Source organism: Falco peregrinus, chromosome 7, assembly GCF_023634155.1.
Source record: "Falco peregrinus isolate bFalPer1 chromosome 7, bFalPer1.pri, whole genome shotgun sequence".
NCBI lineage: Eukaryota > Metazoa > Chordata > Aves > Falconiformes > Falconidae > Falco > Falco peregrinus.
This window is the reverse complement of record NC_073727.1, coordinates 44,187,771-44,207,991: the sequence shown is the minus strand read 5'-3', so window position 1 is coordinate 44,207,991 and position 20,221 is coordinate 44,187,771. Positions and strand designations below refer to the sequence as shown.

Here is a 20,221-nt window from a genome sequence, read left to right as displayed (position 1 = left end):
ATGAAGGAAATTACACTTTTTTTCCAAATCTGCTGGTTTAAGTCACATGCATTGTCACTGGGCTGGATTTTTTTATTTAATGGAAAATAAAAAGATTTGATTCAGCAGGCATACGATGATGAATATAATAAGTATTTGGTTAAGTTTCTGGTATGCTTTATAAAAGTAGTCAAGTATATTAATTTTTTTTGCCCTAGAAAGAAAAACTTAATGACAGCTACTGTATTTGTATATCATATTTCCCGTGTAACCTTAACCTGCAGTTGCCTGCTGTATTTAGTGCTAGTAAAACTAGGTAAATAGTAACCATTGCAATAAAAAACCTGCTATCTTTTAAGGATTTTGGATCTTACATTGTATTTTATTGGACCTTTTTATTTTTTCTTAAATGGGGATGCATTTTCTGGTGTAAAATGTATTTAAAATTGATGAAAATTAGAAGTGGCATTTTATTGTGGAAAAATAGTGTAATTTTATACAGCTTACAACTGCAGAATATGTTTCTGATAACTGTTTTTTGAGGAGTTTGTTTGTTTGTTTTTTTGGCAGTTGTACTCACTAAATGATTATAAGCCACCCATTTCTAAAGCTAAAATGACACAGATCACCAAGGCAGCAATCAAGGCTATAAAGGTAAGGAATTGGCTAACTTCTTTTGACTTCCTTTACATTTCTCATCTGTGTCAAAATAGCTGAATAACTTAACTTGCTTCAGAACTTGCCACCTCCCTTATTGTGTGTTATTTCTGAATTACGCTCAAATGTGATAGTGATGGGATTTTCAGGAGTGCAGCAGAAGGCTTGATTTGTTTTGTGACTTTCATTTGCTGGTTGTCATATGTGAGAGAGAATTCTACCACCTTGACTCTGCAATCAGATTTGAAAGATGGTATTTTCCCTCAGTTTAAAAAAGAAAAACTGGTATTGCCTGAGAACAGGTGAATACATACAAAACTGCAATTCTTTACCTCACCCCACCCCTCCAAATAAAGTAAGATATGTATACCTTTGGATCAATACAGTTGTTTTAAGTTTTACTTTATTTTTATAAATTCCTAGCATCCTTTTTCATGGCTGCTGTTCATAGATCTTATTTTTTATGTTGCTTGGGTACAGACTGTTCTTATGTTTTGGCATTAGTAAGCTAATTAAAGATTTTTCTTGCCACAAAGTAAAAATAATTTTGAGCAGCAGAAAACAGCACTGAAAAATAGTGAAGGAAAGTATGCCATTAGTGTTAAGCATCAAAACAAATGGAAACTCAGTGAAGAAGAGAGTATGGTAAAAGCAAAAAAGCCATGAACTTATGCTCCTCTTAGCTACATTTCTCTACTGAGAATGTGGATATGTTTTCAGATAATGAAATCTGTGTTGCTGTTTTGTGTAATTTGGAGAGAGCAGTTTGTTGACAGAAGAGTGAAATTCACTGGCTTCCTTAAATAGGAGAAGTTTATGTAAATTAAAGTATATGTTGCAGTATAATGAGAATGCTAATAACCTGTATTGAACAACAACAAGTAGTGAATGATAGTAAATGGTTATATACATTAAACAATTAAATTATACCAAAATCACTTATTATGTATTTGACTTGGAAATCCTACTTCCACTCTTATAATTTCAATAACATTTAATTATGAAGAGCAGTTATTGAGATGATACAGCACCATTGTGATGATATGTGAGATTTCAAAGAAAAAAACCAACAAAAAACCAAGGCCAATTTTAAAGAAAAAGTATTCAGTTACAAGGCCTTCATGTACTCATTTTTTTAGGTTATTAAAGTGAACACTTGGAAAATAAATTAAATACAGAGAAGCGTTATGCTGAGTAGCATTAGGCTAACATCTTTGGTCATGTACAGTGAAATAACTGTTTTTGAAGGAACAGTTACTTAGCAAGAACTAAGAGAATAATGTAAGTGCATGTTACTAAAAAAAATTCCAGTGTAAAAAGCCTTCAGAAGGTAAGAAAAGTTGAGATTAGTTTTTTTTTATATGCTGTTAAATGTTCTGAGGAAGACAGCATACTTAACTGTAGGTATTGGATTGCTGATTAATCAACTGAAGTATCTAGTTCTGGTTTTACTATCAATATTGTATGACTTGAATAAGTGTATGCATCTTCAGATTTTTTTTCTCTGTTGAAATACTATTTTATTTTCCAGTTCTACAAGCATGTTGTACAGAGTGTTGAGAAATTCATTCAAAAGGTAAGTCAGTCACGGGTATTTTGTGTCAGCACTAAGAAATGTTCTCGTGTTGGATTGGAGTATTGAAGACCATTGGGTTTTAGGTACACATAGGGATTAATATTTTTATCACGTTAGTTTATTTCAGTTTTTAGTCACATTCAGTTTCTGCTAGTAATCAGTAGCTGATCATAAGCCAATGCAGAAAGACAAATACTTTGTCTTAATTTTGTAGTTATGATCTACTTTGATCTGACAGACTGTGAATACTGTCTTAGGACTACTTCTGTATGTATTCATTTGATGTTAAAAGAGGCTGTCAGTGTAGCCCGTGTGAACAGCTAATAGCAAAAGAATTGACAGTGGTTTGGTGAGTGATGGTTGCTTTTACTTTTCTGCCAGGTTTTCCTATAGATTTAAAAGGCGAAGGGAAGATGACCATTCAGCCTCATCTTTTATGTAGCAGGAGATGTAGCATTTCAGTCCATGGTAGCTACTAGTAATTTAAAACAGAAACTATTTATATAGCTAGATTGGAATTACTTTTTTGGAAGATGCAGTATTAAAGATTCTGAATAATAAAGAATTTTATTGCATTTTGTTTTCTTGTAACAGTTAATTATTCTTGGGTAAAACTGCATTTTACCTCCAGTTCGAAATGCATGGATTCAACCTGTGAGTCTTCCCTTCTCGTCTGCATTGTACCTGATTGTTCAGTTGGTCATTTTGGTACTGAATTTCTTCTTTCATAAATAGGAGTAAATTACGATCAAATTGCCTTTTTATTTTGACAGACAAGCTAGAGAAGTTAGTCAGTGTTGCAGTGTTGGATTCAATTTTTCTTCTGTTGTCTGTTTTACAAAGCAGCCTAGATTGCTCTGTGTCAGTAACCTTTGTCTTCCTCATTACCTTTTTTACCTTGGTGCCCGTTGTATGCTGCAGTGACTTTTGGCAGTGGTTGGGCCATGCAAACGGGATTCCACTGTAGGCTGGTGTTTTTAACTGTCAGCACAGTTAATGAATGAATTATTTAGGTACTGGAACGTCAGTCCTATGCAGAATAAGTGTCATATGTATATTTCATGGCACTGGTAAAGACTAGTAGTGTACTTTACCATCACTGCTAGTGTTTTGTCAAGTAGTTGTCTTTTGGAGCATCACTTCTGACTTTTTTCACCTCTAAAAAAAGGGATCAGTATCCTCTGATCACTGTTTAATGGTACAGGTGGACATAGGAGGATGAGGACAGGTGTACATCTTGTCCATCTCTGATCAGTAGCACTTTGCAGTTTCATATCCCAAAATTAATCTGGAATTGCCCAAGTTCCAAATACTGCTTTTTAGTTGCAGTGGCTGCAATTGGCATTTCTGTGTTCAGAGGCAGGAGAGAAGATTTATCTTCTGAATGTAACAGTGTCAGTTTTTCAGGATATGGACTGGCTGTTCATGACCCTTCCACAAGGTACTGAGAGTATGGGTTGTCTTCACACGCTTGTGTTCAGTGTCCAGCGCTACTTGATGAGGGAATTCTGCACTGTTCATTGCTGGCTAGAGGAGGCAGATGTATGTTGTTATTGATAACCCTCTTAGTGATCACTCTGGATTAGTTATTTCCCTTTGTTGGGCTGGATGTGTTTTTTTTTTTCTCTAGTATTTTATGAGTAGTTTATTGAAACACGCAAATTATTAATAACATCAAATGGTAAGTTCTTATTTTGATAGAATCTGAGATAAGCAGATGAAAGCTAGCCATCTGATATTTATGGACTTAAGCCGTATGTTTGGAAGATAATTGCATTATGTTCTGGAAACAATCATTTCAAGTTAAAGCTCAAGACTACTGAATCATCAGCTAAAATCTGCTATAGACTTGTCCAGAGTGATGTTAGTGCCATCTCAGTTAGTTTCTGGTTGATTCTTTACTAGTCCAATATTTTCTTTCTTCAGAATTAATCTCATGAGGTTACTGAAACTTCAGGTGGAATAACTGACCATGATGTTCTTTGTTTTGTGACGCTTAATTCACTGTTCTATTGTCATTTTGGTTAACTGTTTTAACATCACTTCAGGGATCAAATGACCACGTATCATATATGTAAGGATGTTCTACTGTGATTGCATGACTTGAATAATTTATTTGAATAGTCAAATTATCTTATTGCTGAGACTCACTCAGAAAATAAATGAATATTTGTTGTATAAAAGCTGTCTCATCTGAGATTAGGGATGCACAGGCTCACTGTCCCAGTTGTAATTCTTCTTCTTTATTTAATTTTTTACTTGTGTTTTTATTTTTTTACCATCTATATTATTATATTAATTAGTCTTTTGCTTTCTGTATGTGCCATGTTGTTAAATACTCCACCTAACATAACTACTGAGTTTTCTTATTGAATATCTGTGGGTCTTACTGATTCTAATATTGTGAAAAGTTGTATAGCTGTCTGTTCTGTATGCAGAATACTTTTATTTTTGGTAATAATTAAGGTAAAATTTCAGTAGCCATAAGACATTGAAGTGATTCCCTGAATCACAGCGTATTATATCCAATTAGATGTTAATTTTATAAATTCAAGAATACACATTTATTCATAGAAGGATGCCACACATTCTTAAATATAAAGAATGTCATACTTAAATACACTGTACCATGTTGAGAGCATAAATAAGTGCTTTATCAAGGTTGCAAATGTTAGTGAATCAACTTCTCAAAACAGGAAGTTTGTAGCTAGGCTATAATAAAATTAATAGCCTGAAGAGTTTGTTTGGCACTGTATTAGAGATTATGAATTTAGTGTGCTGCATAATGTGTTCCTAGACTACCTGGATCAGAAAGCGAATGGGTGTACTTTCCCATCTTTTCCATACTAACTTGTGTGATAACTGTGTACAACCAATATTTGTGAAGTGAATCCACGTCATGGTATATTCTGGCGATGACTTCATTGTATTTTTGTACCACTTTGTATTCCATATATAAATGGGTTGCAGTAGTCTGGTGCAATTACTTTGCAATTAGGAGACAGAAAAAACAGCTTTAGTTGTTAAGTAAGATTACTGAAGTAATTAGTATTGTAGTTAGTAGACATGCTTTATAAATACTATGCTGTTTGTAAATTATGCAAGTTTTCTGGAGTTCTAAAGTAAGTTTAATTGGTGTATTCTCAAGCAAAAAGATGTCCACATAAATATATTTTTGTTTTGGGGGGGTTATACCACACACTAATTGGAATGATGTAAAATAAACAAATGTTAACTTTAATGTTGACTTTGATTATAAAGAAGAACAGAAACATTTTTGAATTATATTTATAACTAGTCTCAGCTTAATGTACTTATAACTCAGCTTGTAGCTTAAATGTACTGTTAAGAATTTGGTCATGCTTTATGCTGTTCTCTTAAAATAGATGTGTGCTTTCAAAAAGGATATGTGGTTCAATTGCTAATTTTAATAGCTAGATTCTAAAAAAATTTTTTTTAGAGGTAGGAAAAGGATTTTAAACCATTTACATATTTGGAGTATGCATACAACAGATACGGTAACTTGAACATTAAATGTTAGCTATTCTTGAGAGTTCAATTTTTCAGGACAATTTATTAAATTCAACTTTATTAAATAGATCAGAGAACACTCTGGTAATTCCCATTTAAAACTTAGAGAGAGCTGTTTATTTACTCTGCCATTAATGCTTGTTGTTAGTTTTCACATATATTTTAAATTATCATTCTTTGTAGTGCAAACCAGAATACAAGGTACCTGGTCTGTATGTCATTGACTCCATTGTGAGACAGTCCCGGCATCAGTTTGGACAAGAAAAGGATGTATTTGCTCCAAGATTCAGCAATAACATCATCAGCACTTTCCAGAACTTGTACCGTTGTCCTGGGGATGACAAGGTAAACCACTTACACATAAATGTGAAAGTCTATAATCAGGTTGACTCAAGCAAGCAGAAAGTGAGATCAAAATCCTTATTGTTTATACAGAAGTACTAAAAACTGGATTAATTGGAAAAATCTGTATTTCTTTAATTTTGCTTCTCGGGGTGTAGAGATGGGGGAATACACATCCAATTAGATTAACCTTTTGGAAAGGTTTTCAGGAAGACTGGATGGATTTGAGTTAGTGTATTTTGATGGGAAAAAATTAGGTGGGCATATGGTAGGAGGGAGTTGTAGTGAGACTTTTACTGTCATCTTTACCTCTTCAGTGAGAAAATAAGTGAGCAGGTTTTGTGTAGTGTCAAGGAATAAATACCTTTTTTGGTAGCAGTATTTTCAGTACAAGCTGGTGTGTTTTGGATTGAAGGAGCAATAGAAGAAACAACAAAGTATCTTAGAAGTTACCTTCCCTTTGATACTGAGTCAACCAACAGCTAAATAAGGCCTGGCTTGAATAGTTTGACCCCATAGTTCAGCTGTTCCCTTGGACCCCAGTAGTCAAGGTCACTATGAAATTATAATAGGTTGGCTGGAAATAGCAGAGAGTGCAGGCAGTTTAACTTGTTTCATATTTGTCACTGATCTTACAAGAGCTAGAATTTCTTCTTACTGAAGTGAAAAATTACAAAAGGATAGGAAATGCTAAGGGCTTTATCTCCACGTAAATTTGTGTAATAGTGTCATGGAGTGAAGCAGTGAGTGAGGCAGGACACTGCCAGAAACCAGGTTGTTCTTTGAATAGTCGCATGCATTCCTACAGTTGTGTTTTTCAACAAATGATCTGAAAAACTAAGGTATCCATGGAAGGTGGTTAAGGCAAGTTCAGCCATTGTGTGTCTCCTGTAGTTGTCTTAGGCTTCCTGCCTTTTTAGATGAGTTAGGATCTCTGCAGGAAAATATGTCGGGATCTGCAAATTTTAAGTAGTTGGAAAAATGCTGCTATGGATGTCTGTCTTCTCTTCTGCAACGGAGTTCTGAGGTGCTGCTGAACAGGTTAAGTCAAATGACGTTTTTTTCCAGTCTGGTTTTAGGTTATCTGCATGATCAACTTGTGCTGCTTCTATTGCACAGTGTTTTACATATATGTGTGGGTATATATATATGTTAAACATATACATGTATATGATAGTTAAGGTTTTCTTCGTTTAGTTGTATTCCTTCAGCAGTATTAGTTTGTTTTGCATGATCATTTAGCTTACTACCCTGGGAAACATACTAACACAGAAATAGCCTGACTTGTTGAAGGAGGAGAACTGGCACAAGGATGGGTGCAAGTACTCAATTTGTGTCTGGCTTTAAAGGAAATACAGTAAATTTATTGTAGGGTAAGAAATAGTGCCATTTACACTGTGATATTTCAGTGTATGGCAACTAATGTATCACATCAGAGGTGTTTGATGTTGAAGAAGAATAGTAAAATACAGTCTGTTTATGGTCTGTAAAGCTCCTACCAGCTTCGATTCTGAGATATTTTTCACCTTGCAGGAAAATGTGTTTTGCAGTCTGAGGTCTTTCTGCTGTGTTGCATATGGATTCAGTATTATAGGAAGTCCTTTGTGCTGTAAAAGTAGTTACCATGTATATATGTCTGACCCAGCAAAAAATTGTGCTGTCAGAGATACCAAGATACGTACCTTTTTTCTAGCATTTTGTTGTTTAATCTGGTTAAAAGGCATAACAGAGAAACACAACAGTTACCTTTCATCTAAGTAAATGTGTGTTTTGTTTTGTGTTAAATCAAGCAGAAGTACAGTAGCTTTTCATTTAAAGTAACAAAAAACCTCACTGATTCCTGTCTGGCTCAGCCGTGGAAAGAGCAAGGGAGAGGTAGATACTGAGACACAGAAATAGTTTTATATTCCTGTTCTGAATAGGAGAGGGAGGTTAGAGCCTCTAATGGACATGTTGAGGACTGCCTTATGAAACAAACTTTCAAAGAAGAAAGGCTTACATACTGTAGTGCTGAATGGAAGCCTTCAGAGGTTTCTTTAAAGGAACTCTAAATTGCACGTTCCATGCAGTGAAAATTCAGTGCTTCTCTCTCTTGAAGTATCCTCTTGCAGTTCTGGAGAAATAGACTTTTATTCCTTCGGTTTAAACACTGTGGTTAAGTACTCTTTATCTTTATGTTTTGTAGAATTAAAGCATCTTCGTGACAGCAAGCATAAGATTCTGTAAAGAACTTTCTGCTCTTTGTAATACAACTACACCCCACCCACCTCCCCCCCAATAAGAAGGTTGTTTTCAAAATAAAGCAAAATTTTGTCTTTTGGTCGAAGTGAAGCTTAGAAAAGAAAACATTTGGCAGCGGATCAAAAGAGTGAAATAGAAATGTAGTAGACTTACGAGCTGAACAGTGAGTTACATCTAACAGAACTGTATAAAATTTGAATTTTTATTTTTTTATTTCCTTCCGCATAATCCACATTTTTTAATACTACTCTAATTTCAATAGGCATGGAATTATATTCCAGTTTAAACTTTTAAATTCCTCACTTGGAGGACCTGCAAAATACTGAGATATTTTCCTAATAAAATAATTTTTCTGTCTTACTAGTACATGCCCATTTTTAAGAGGACGTAAATAATTTTGGTTCATAGGTAGATCAGAATTGCATTCATATGTGTGGACTGTGGAAGTTTAGGAGACTAATTCCTTGTTTTAATTATTAATAATGCTGTAAAATGCTTCCTTAAAACAATTCTCCTTCCATACCAACTTCCACGAGTAAAGGTGCAAAGGACGCAAATACACTTGATTTGTTACGTTCTAATAGATTTAATTTTCTGTTGAGAGGACTGTCACTATGTGCATAGTGTGTCTTTAGTGTTGCCTAGGGTAAGCCTTAAGTTCATAGCTTAGACATCTTTGGTGTGACCCTGCATAACTGTTCTTATGGTTCTTAGTGTTTTTAAACCTAAAGGTCCTTCAGTCTAGACAGATGGACAATTGCTGTTTAAGAATTCTGTAATTGATAATAACAAGATAGATAAGCACAACTCAGGTCTTTTGTTACCCTTTCTTCATTTCAGAGTAAAATTGTTAGAGTGCTGAATTTATGGCAAAAGAATAATGTGTTCAAGAGTGAAATTATTCAGCCTCTCTTGGATATGGCAGCAGGAATTCCTCCTCCAGTTGTGACCCCTGTCTTGCCCAGCACTACAGCTGCTATGAGCAACAATACACCAGGTAAACAAAACCAGGTTAAAATCCATACTTGGAATCAAAACACTTGTGTCAACTTTGCTATGTTGGCTGTTAACGTGTTGAAAAATCTCACTGGTTTCCTTTAGACAAATGAAGTGAATTCTGGAAAGAAATACAGCCAGCATCTGAATCAGGGGAAACAGCAAAAACAAGAGGCAGCCTGTTGAGTTTACCCTTCAGCTGTGTTTTATAAATATATTCAGATTGAGCAATAGTGCAGTAAGACCTAGTTTTGCACTCAAAAGTCAAAACAGTGGATCACTGACAGTGTTACAAACACAACACAGCACTTAATACAATCTGTGTTAATTAGTGGTGCTGCAGTTGAGAGACATGAAAAAGAATACATCAGTATCTTTTTGCTATCCATAGGATTGAGCCTGCTGGATAATGTCAGACAGTGCTCCTTTACTTTTGCTGGCCAACAGACAATGATTTAAAGGGGGAAAACACATTGACCATATAAGCTGCAGCCAGTGACATACTTCCCTCTCCCTCACATCTGAAGTATGTGAGCCAGAAATCATGCTGGAGAATCATGTGGGCAAAAAACCTGCTCATGGAGTATGTCCCAAGTTACCAAACACTATCATTATTATACATGCAGACTTGATCATTTTGTGCTCTTAAGCATCTGCCTTATATAGGTTGGTGGTGAGGAACTGGCATTTCAACTTCCCTCACTTTGTGGAGATTTTTTCATTCAAAGTTGGGATGTGTGGGAAATTTTACATATAGAAATGTTTTTTTGGCACATACGGACCTACTTTGTCATGCATCTTCTGCTGATCCCACACTGAAAAGCAGTGACATGGACAAATCCACCTTATTTTTCTTCGGTATCTGTAAATATGTGGAATTTCCAGCTTGTGGATTGGACTTAGCGCACCTTCTAGCTCAGTATTTTTTCTTTTCATTAGTTTACTTCAAATTGTTGATATTACAGGTCTACTGGAATGCTCTTTGAAATCGTGATGCAAATTGTCTTTTAAAATAGTAATTTAGTAATTTCCATGTAGCATTCATTGGCATATCTCCACTTCAGAGCTAAAAGCAGGAGTATTTGCAGGGATAGAGAATTCTTCTGGATTATAGTATGAAACTAATTATCACATTGCTGTTTTAGTCTCAATGTTCCTCTTGAGAAAAAATTACAAAATGAGCAATCCTCATGAATCCAGCTGCTGCAGGTTGAAATTTTGTGTTAATTCTGTGTGCTCTGTGTGTGTGTGTGTCAGAAAAATGGTTTCAACTGATGTCAATACAGTGCTTTCTCAATATTTAGTAACAGCAGGTTTTGTTTTGTTTTGGGATTTTTCTTTTCTCTAGCACTATTTCTAAGTCTGTATGTTACAATACTTTGATGTATTGGGTTTTCTCTTCTTTAGGAACCCCTGTGACTCCAGTTACTCCAGCCAATGTGGTGCAGAGTTTACCTGATCCTTGGGTATCTCAGATTGCTAATACAGATACCCTTGCTGCTGTTGCACAGATTTTACAAAGTCCTCAAGGCCAACAGGTAAATATTTTGTAGACAGTTACACTGTTTGATACTTTTGTCTTTAAGGTACACTTAAGGAATACTGCTTTTATGAGTATCTCTTAGTTTTGTGTCCGGTATCCATGCTAACTATCCCATGAGGTGGTTCATCACAAGTAAGTTCCAGGTAAACTAAAACTTCCTGTTACTTTTTATAACCAACCTTGTTTGTTCCTTGAAGGTATCACAGAATGTGACTTCAGATAAGATGGTCTGTAATACATACTTTTCTTTTCTATGTAGTATTGCAAATGACTAAATCAAGAGCAGCATTAAGGTTTCATGGATACAGGTGTACAATAGAATGCCCGTTTAAGCATATTTCTCTGCTGGATTCCCCAAGGATCTAAACATTGTACAGAATTACATAATGGGAATGTATCCATTCTGGAAGTGCATTGTGTGTGTTGATGCTTTTCTTTATCTTTTCATCAGCTAAATACAGTTTTTATTTTGCAGCATTCAAAGACAAGGTCTTAGAAGTGTATTCCCCAGTTTCTACATGCTCAATCTCAAATAAGTGGTTTGATGTGCAGTGTGCATTAAACTGCTTGTCCTCTTAACCCACAGCCACATAAGTTGAGTGCACACAATCAGCTTTCTGTAAAAATGTGGATGATAGTTTTTCAGCTTATGGGAGAACTGTGGCACCAGCATAATTTTGACATTGTGATTTTTATTTGAACTGAGGAATGTCGTGTTTTACCTGCTGGGGTACTAAACAAAAATCCCATGGATATGGATGAGCAGTCGTCACCAGTGAACTGTTACGAAGTGCTGATGCTGACAATAACAATGACTTTACTTAGTGAGATTGTTTTACAGTGTTCAGCTAAGCAGAGTTGTCTGTAATTGCTCATAATTCAAGCGGACGGAGTATCTTCATCTGATTACACTGCAAGAAATCGATAGGTCATTGAAAAGCAGAGCAAAATAAGTTTGTGGGATACTTGTGGAATGTCAAGGAAAGATAAGGTAGTGGAATAACTCTTAAACGAGGAAAAGATGTGAAGTGAGAATGGGAAATATGTGGGAAGTCAGTAAGGTAATTTTAAAGACTATTACCTAGAAAGTATTCTGGAGGAAAAAGGAACAACGGATGAAACAAAAGAAAAAGGTTATGAAGATGAGAAGGGCATTGGAGTTTTAAAGACAGCAGATCACAAGGAAATATTCAGATATTTAGCTTCAAAATGGTAAAATGAGGAAGAGAACAGATTTCTGGGAGATGGAAAAGATGGTCTTGAGCAGAAGTGTGGAGACAGACTGGGTACACAATAAATATGTACATGTAGACCTCTGGGATCAGTAGATGAACTGCAACATTCTCTTCCATCCTGTCCATCTCTTTTCTTCCTATTCTCCAAAATCCTTGATTTCATCTTAAGATTGTGTTTAATGGGTGTAAATGCATGCAGGTAAACTTGAATGTCTAGACATAGGAGAGGGCAGAGTAAGAAAGATGTGACCAACAAGAATGTGAAAACAGCTAGATTGGTGACCACCCAGGATTTTGCCACTCTAGGGCTTCTACCTCTGCCCCTTCAGTTTGATTCCTTCCTACTTAGAGCCATGCACAAGGTGGACCAGCTGTATTTGCTCATATTCTAAGGATCCTGCCAAGAAGAGGGCGGGGGGAGCTCTTCAGCTTTGCCTGTTGCAATAGTCGGTGAAAACTTGCTGAGGTAGAACAACTGAAGCTTTTTCAGAGACTCTGCTGTATAAGGACTCTGTATAACTGTTCTTAAAGAATAGGAAGAGTTGTTTCACATCATCAGAAGGTAACTCTAAAACAACCTTGAAAAAGGATCATACATTTTCAATGCATTGTGCAAAAGATGATCAAACTAATCAGCTTATGCAGGGTTTCTAATGAGCCCTTACAAGAAGGGAGGGATTGAACTCTTGTTCAGTGGTGAAGCCCGGGAGGAGGTGGAATATGAATGTAAACTACTCAGGGAACTTACGTCAGCATAGTTTGAACTACCTGGGTTTGCTCAACTTTTTTTCTAGAAATACCCAAATGTAAGACTCCAGGGGTATACCTCATGGAAGACAAAGGACCGTTTCCTGTAATTCCATGGTACTTTGAGGGCTTCTTTCCGTAGGAATAGTATTTTTTCCTTGTGATAAGGTAAATCTGTATAATTATATGGGAGCATCTGTATTCAACAGGTGACTAGATCTGCACAGGAAAAAGCCTTTTATTTTGTCATTGGGACAGCTCCTTCTAAAAAAATTATATATAACTAGGAAGTTGGAGTAAGGAACAAAAGATACACCAGGCAATTGGATTGTACATTTATTCTAAAAAAAACCCTATGGAAGAATTATATTTTTAATTTCCTCCTCTAGATTTGAAGAAGGGTGATCTGTTTTACTCTGATGAAACATTTTAGGTCCATTCATCACACTTTTGGAAGTTAATACCTAGTAATCGTTCTGGTATAATCCTAGACCTCTCCTGGGTTGCAGGTGGAGTTGTTTAAACAAACCAACCACCCCACACCCAAAACTTTTTTAAAATAATATTTGAAACGCCCAACAATATTTTTAAATAATATTTTTTAACATCCGTCTTTTGGCATTACCTATTCTTTGTTGAATCAGAACTAGAGCTGCTGCTTCTGATTCAACACTGCATCTAGGCAATTTTTATCATAAGACAGTGCTGTACGGAGCCCAGTCTGTGCCATTGCAGGAAGTCGAATTACATTCGCAGTTCCTGGTTAATTAGTTTTTTATGTTTTGTTAAATAGCAAGGGATTTGCATTCTGTCGGAGCAAACATGAGTTTCAGGAGGAGGTTTTCCTTGTGACTAATGCAGAGACACTAGTGCAAGCTCTTCATACAGGCACGTTGCATCATCTTAAAGTGGAGCTTGCAACAGTGCAGATATTTTCTCTACACAAATGTTGTTAAAGCATACATATTTTCCTAATATAGATGGGCCCTTAGGAAGCTAACAGATTTTTTTCAGGTCAGAAGGAATCAAACTGGAGAAACAGAAGAGGGGGAACCCTAGAAAGCAGGAAATCCTGAGTGGTGACTGGTCATCATGCAACTTGTCAGAGCAAGTTAGGAGGAAGAAGCATCTGCATGTCTTATCAGCCACAGAAAACAAATTAGCCAGTAAGTGGGAAACAAAATTTGCCATAAAAGAAAACAAATTAAGATGAAATAATAGCCATAGGTTAGATGATACTGCATTCCTGAGGATTTTTTTTCCTAACTGCAAGGGGAAAAGACTAGTTTGGTTTTTGCCTTTTAAAATTTTTTTCTTCTTTAATGCATTTATCTTTTCTCTTCCAGCTTCAGCAGTTGATACAGACACTGCAGATACAGCAACAGAAACCTCAGCCTTCGCTACTTCAAGCCCTGGATGCTGGTCTTGTCGTTCAGTTACAGGCCCTCACAGCACAACTTACAGCTGCAGCTGCTGCTGCTAACACACTTAATCCACTGGAACAGAGTGTCTCTTTTAACAAGGTAGAGGTAGAATAATAGAAGTTTGAAGAAATATTTATTGTTAAAATATGTGTAAGTGAAAGAATCTTCTTTCGGATTTTTAACTTTAGAAACTTTAAAAATACTTGAATATAGTATAAAGTGCTCTATCTTGAAAATTTAAAAATGTCTAGAGAGTAGTATAAATTGAAATAGTAGTTCTGTATGAGTTTAGGGCTAAATGGCATTTTATAGACTATCTTGAGTTGGAAGGAACCCATAAGGGCCATCAAGTGTGAAGATGAATTTGATTTAGCAAAGTTAAGTTATTGTTACTATATTTTTTCACCCTTTGTAACACACCAGTGACAATTGAGCATGTCTTGTATTTTCCCTTCCTGTGTTCCTGATCCAAGGTAGGAAATGATCCCTTAAAAGGTAATGAAAGGGACACTTGCAGAAATTTATATATGTTGTTTTCCCAGAAGAGTAAAATGTGATTGGACTTGAAATTTCTTTAAATTATTGATACTAAGAAAACTTAAGGTCTTTAGCCACAAAATGGTAGTAAATGAAGAAATAAGTTTGACTGTAGTCAAAACTAGTCATGTGACACTTTCTAAGGGATGCCAAAGTGTAAAAAACAAACCCTGTAAGTGAAGAAACTGTGTGTTCTGCAACATATATGCCTATCTTAAAAAACCAAACAACAAACAAACAAAAAAGAGCCCCACCCCAAAACAATAGCAGCCCAGAATACAGGAATTTAAGAAGGCTGATATAGTTGAATGCCAGGTAGCAATAACCATGCTGGCAATTACAGTAGTAGTATAGTATCAGGAGCATAAAAAAGGAAGAACTTCTACTCAAAGATTAAAACATAAGTATTGTTTTATTATCTTTGCAAGAAACAGCTTGTGAGTAGATAATCTCTGTAGGAATTGTCCTGGAGTGAATAAATATTAAGGAAGTCAGAGAAGCAAAAAACATAATTATATTTTTTTTCCCCTAACCCTGATAATCTCTTTTTCAGGCAGTTGGCTGCTCAAACTCAGCACTTGTCCTAAAACATTGGAACTTGACAATTTATCTTACGTTTCTAGAATTGAGCTAAACTCAAATCTCTGAAATAATAAAGAGTTGTCATTACTAATGAAAGTAATGCAGCTGTAAAGGTCAGGAAAAGAATGGCCTGTACTCAATGCTGTATCACAGCTGTAACCATCAACTTGAGTAGGGTATAATCACAGGGAACGAGTGCATCAATTAATAGGGACTGCCTTAATATTTAGATACAAAACATAATTAAGAATACAGCATTCTGTTGTGGTTTATTCTGCAGACTTCAATTCCAGCACTTGTATGGATAGTTGTACTTGTGGGTATGGCTGTCTTGAATGTTGGTCAACTTAACTGGAGCAAATTGAAGGAACTGGCATTCTGATGAGATGTTTGTATATCTTGAGTGAGTTCAGCCTGAAGCTGTTTAGTTAGTTTATGCCAATAATAGCATGCTGCAGTCTTGTGAAAGTTGTCAGCAGAGTCAATGTACGTGATGAGATTTTGAAGGTAAGTGTTGTGGAAGGAATTCTTGTGGTAATGTGATAATTTACAATTTTTCACTAGGTATAAAGTGTTGAGTAGTTCTTGTACGCTGTGGAAGAGTTGTGTTTATAGTACGTGATCTGTACATCAGTTCTGCATTATACAAGTAGTGTTCGATTATAATACACCTCAAATTCCTTATTCAGTGTTCTACTTCATCTCTATGAATGAACTAATAATGTATGTATTGTTAGTCCGTTGAAGCTTTTACTCAAAGGTTATTTAGGCTGCTTTGCAGAAATAGCATGTCGTTTTAAAATTTCCTGGTGTTTTTTTTTTTTTAAATATAACATTGGTGCTACCATACCTATTGTGTCCTTTTCCCAAGGTTTGAGGATTTCTCAATCTAGCTATTATAGAAAAGTGCATATTAATATATATGTATTAATGGGCAATCTTACTTTTGCAATGATAAGTTTTGGGAATAATAATTTTTCTTTAATGGTGTCTCAGCACCAGTATCATCTGCCACCCGAGTCCCACTTCTCAATAGCTGAAGACCGTGAGTCATAATGATAGAATTTTATTATTAGAGTCTACTTCCATTTAATTATATAATTAATTGTATAATTTTTCTCACTAGACATGGCAGCCTTAATAAAGCAAGTGTTACAAAGGCGTTATTTACTTCTATAGGAAGCATCTGCATTGGTGTTCTAGCTTCAGTCAGGAGCAAGCTTTTGAGGTTAAACTTCTGATGGTTTGTGTACCACACGTCATTTCACATTGCAGAGCAATCTTGAAGGCATAAAGTAGATTCATTTAGATTAAGCAAAAGCAAAAGGTATGCTGCAGCTGCTAGCGAGTACTCAGTGCAGGGCCTGGCTTGAGCTGCTTCAAATTAACTAGTAACAAAGTCCAAATAGCATTGCCAAATAAAATAAAAACTACAAACCAGATTCTTTTTAAGAGAAAAAGTTTTGGGAACGCTTTGCTTCCTGACAGCAAATCTAGATCTTTTTTAGTGATCTTCCAGGATACTCTGAAGTTCTTGAGTTGTGTGCATTTTAGAGAGCTCACAGTAATTTTATATTTAACACAAAATGCTTCAACTACAGATGACGGTACTGTTAGAGATACAAGTATCAAACCCCAAGGTGTCAGAACAGTACAATGAACAGTAACACTAGACTGTTAACACTTTTCGAGTACCAGACATACAGTTGCTTAATCTCTGGGGTTCTAGTCTCTATAAGAAAATAAGTTGTTCACAAGTATACTTATATCAACAGAGCTGAGCCAGCAGAGTGCCCTGGCAACTAAGAGGGCCAACAGCATCTCAGCTGTGTGACCAGGAGTATAGCCAGGTGATTGATGGAAATGATCGTTCCATCTAGACATCCCTCTACTCTAGACTGCATCTGGAGTATCACATCCAGTTTTGCCACCCCTGCCCCTGTGCAGGAAAGACGTTGACAGACTGGAGTGAGTTTAGTGGAGGACCACCGAAATGGTCATGGCTGGAGCATTTGCCCTCTAAAGGAGCACAGCTGGTTCAGCCTGGGGCAAAGGCCCCCTGGCACCTACAGGAAGGTTGGCAAGAAGATGAAGCCAGGTTTTTCACAGCACAGCATAGCAGCAGGACTATAGACAAGAGACAGAAACTGAAACAAAAGGTTTTGGGGTGGGTATAAGGAAAACCTTTTTTCCCATGAGGACAGTCATGGTTTGCTTGGAAATAGATTGCTTGGAAAGATTATGTAGTCTCAGTTGTTGGAAGCTAAGATGTTTCCAAGACTCAGCTGGGTCAAGCCCAGAGTAACCTAATCTGAGCGCACAGATAAGTTTACTTTGAGCAGAAAGCTGGACTGAGACCTACTGAGGTCCCTTTCAACCTGGACTGCCCTGTGATCCTAAGATTTATGAAGAATGGGCAGAACGGGTACTGGCATCTGGTGGACATTGACGAAGCATTTTTACCATCCTGAACATGTTAAAAAAACCTGCAGCAGCAAAATTAGAGAATCTAGCAATTCCTGAAGGCAATAATTAGAAATATTGAGTAGTTTCTGTAGAAGATACTGAACAGACCTATAGCAGAGTTCAGAGAATGGAGGATGGGGCCATGGTGTGGGTATAGAAATACTTACATGCTTGTAGGCACTGTCCAAAAGGCAAAAGTTGTGAGTTGGCAGACATAAAAAAAGACAGTTTTTATGATAAATAAACAGTAAGCATCATGCTCTAAAGAAAACTGCTTGGTTCTCATTCATTGATATAATAGTGGTAAGTTGGATAACATAAATAGTGCAGGCAGATATTTCTGGTGAATACATAAGTGTCCATCTTCTTTAAAAAAATCCCTATTTTTAATAAATTTGGCAGTTCTTCCAATCCTTTGTTTTCAAGCTCTTCAGTCTCTCTAGTATCTTGTGGAAGTAAGTTGCACAAATTAATATGCATTACATGAAAAAGTCCTTCCATTCGTCAACATCAAATGTGTGTATTTCGTGATCTTGCTACATGACCATATATATCCTTGTGTTCTGGTAGAGATTTATTTTTTTATCAACGCTTCCTTTATGTTTATGTACTACTCCTTTTAATTACGAAAGAGAATATGCGAATATGCTGATCCTTAAGAATAATTTTGTTTCCTTTGGAATAAAAAGCTTTTTTTCATGTCTTTAATCATTCCTTTGTTGCTTTTTCTGAACTTGTTCTCTTTTTAGATAAAGTGACAGGTGTAGCATTCACGGAAAGTTCTTTTTGTGTGTGTGTGTGTGTGTGTGTGGTGGGTTAACCTAGCTATCCTCATAGTTCTTTTAATTTCTATTGCTTTATTGTAGACAGTATTCTGTTACAGTTTATTTAAAAATCATGATCTTTCAGTTAAGATTTTTCCTTTTATCTGCTATGTTGTTTAAAACAAATTTAAACAAAAATCACACTGCACATTTGACTACCTTGGTTGAAAGTTCTTTTGATATTCTCTGGCCCCAGTTTAAGTAATCTTTTTGCATATGATAAATTGTTGACTACTTCCCATTTGTTCCTTTTCTCAGACAATTAAACATATTCTTTTATCTTCCTTTCTAGTTGGTCATGATGGAAGATACATGATGATTAATAGTATTTTACAATGAGACTGGTTGTTTTTCTAAAATACATGTTTTATTCAGAGCAGCAGAATTTTGCAGATACTTACTTGAAAATATTCTACCAATATGAAAAAAATATAAAAAGAAGGTGGCCACCTTGTTTTAAATGGCTTGGATATATATGATGAAAGTTATTCTGGATTTTAGCATCCCATCTCACTTAAGTTTGATGGTCTGTATTTCTGTTATGTTTTCTCAGAGATAGATTCAGTCCTGCTTTCATGTATATTTGGTTATTTCATTGGGAAAATAATTCTAAAAATTCATGATTGATCAGTCTCTTAGTTACTTATGCTTTGTTCTTGCTGGACTCCAGTAATTGAGAGTAAGTAGAACATTCTGAGAAAGAAAATGGGCCACCAAAGACATTATTGCCTTGGTATTTTGAAGTGACTGTCCCGTGTTCTCATCCTCTTGGTTTTTTCTTCTGAGATCAGGGTTTGAGAAGAAGTTATGGCAGTTTTCAGTACAGCATTAAGTCTACTTTTTCAGAAAAAATCAAAGGTATAAATATGCATGGACACGGGTTTGATAGCACTGCTCTATCAATTAATAGTTACTCAGTGACTAATAACGTTTGTTCTGTTTCTTCATGCTTGTTCTTTGTTTTGTTTTCAAGAAAGTAAAATGCTACTGAAATGCTTCTGGGCTGTTTAAAAATTAATAAAGAAAACAAACTTTTTTTGGTTCAGCAGAACTACAGCATAGACATTCTTACAGTTAAAACAAGAAGTTTATCCAAGTTTTTCTTTTTCCCTGTCAGATACCTTTCTTTTTATCCACCTAGAGGCTTATTCCTCTTACATGATAACTGCTAGCTTTGATTATTTTTTTTTTTGCAGACTGTGTGAGAAGTTGTTTTGAAGGAGCAGTGTATTTGAAGGAATTCATGTTGTCTAAATGGCATGTGTGTGTGAAAATACAGCAATTCTTTGTGAAGTAAGAAAGCTGTAGGCCTTCTCTTGATATGAGCAGAGCAGTTTGCCAAATGATTGAATAGTTGGCCTCTTCGTAGTAATTTCTCCTAATTAAAGGAACTATTACCTAAAATTAATCTTTATTTAAGCCTTACTCCAAACTAACTGTTATTTATTATGGAAAAAACATGTGGTTGTACTTGTAACAGCAGCCAGAGCTCAAGAAAGCCATGAACAAAATTCAGCATTTGATGCATTCAGTGTTGCATT

The 20,221-nt window shown here is 35.8% G+C and overlaps 1 protein-coding gene across 9 annotated transcripts in view; it reads left to right on the top strand.

Annotated features, from left to right (window-relative positions):
• SCAF8 (SR-related CTD associated factor 8) overlaps positions 1-20,221 on the top strand; it is a 167,089-nt gene that overhangs the window by 22,531 nt on the left and 124,337 nt on the right. For 6 of the 9 annotated variants that reach the window (XM_055810288.1, XM_055810287.1, XM_055810286.1 and 3 more), the window contains exons 2-7: positions 550-633; positions 2,168-2,212; positions 5,927-6,088; positions 9,167-9,323; positions 10,730-10,860; positions 14,194-14,370. In XM_055810288.1, coding sequence (XP_055666263.1) covers positions 550-633; positions 2,168-2,212; positions 5,927-6,088; positions 9,167-9,323; positions 10,730-10,860; positions 14,194-14,370 — 756 coding nt within the window. Of the gene's footprint in view, positions 1-549; positions 634-2,167; positions 2,213-2,806; positions 2,867-5,926; positions 6,089-9,166; positions 9,324-10,729; positions 10,861-14,193; positions 14,371-14,405; positions 15,898-15,930; positions 19,974-20,221 lie in introns of those variants that run through there. The other 3 variants (XM_055810292.1, XM_055810293.1, XM_055810294.1) reach the window with 3 other exon arrangements.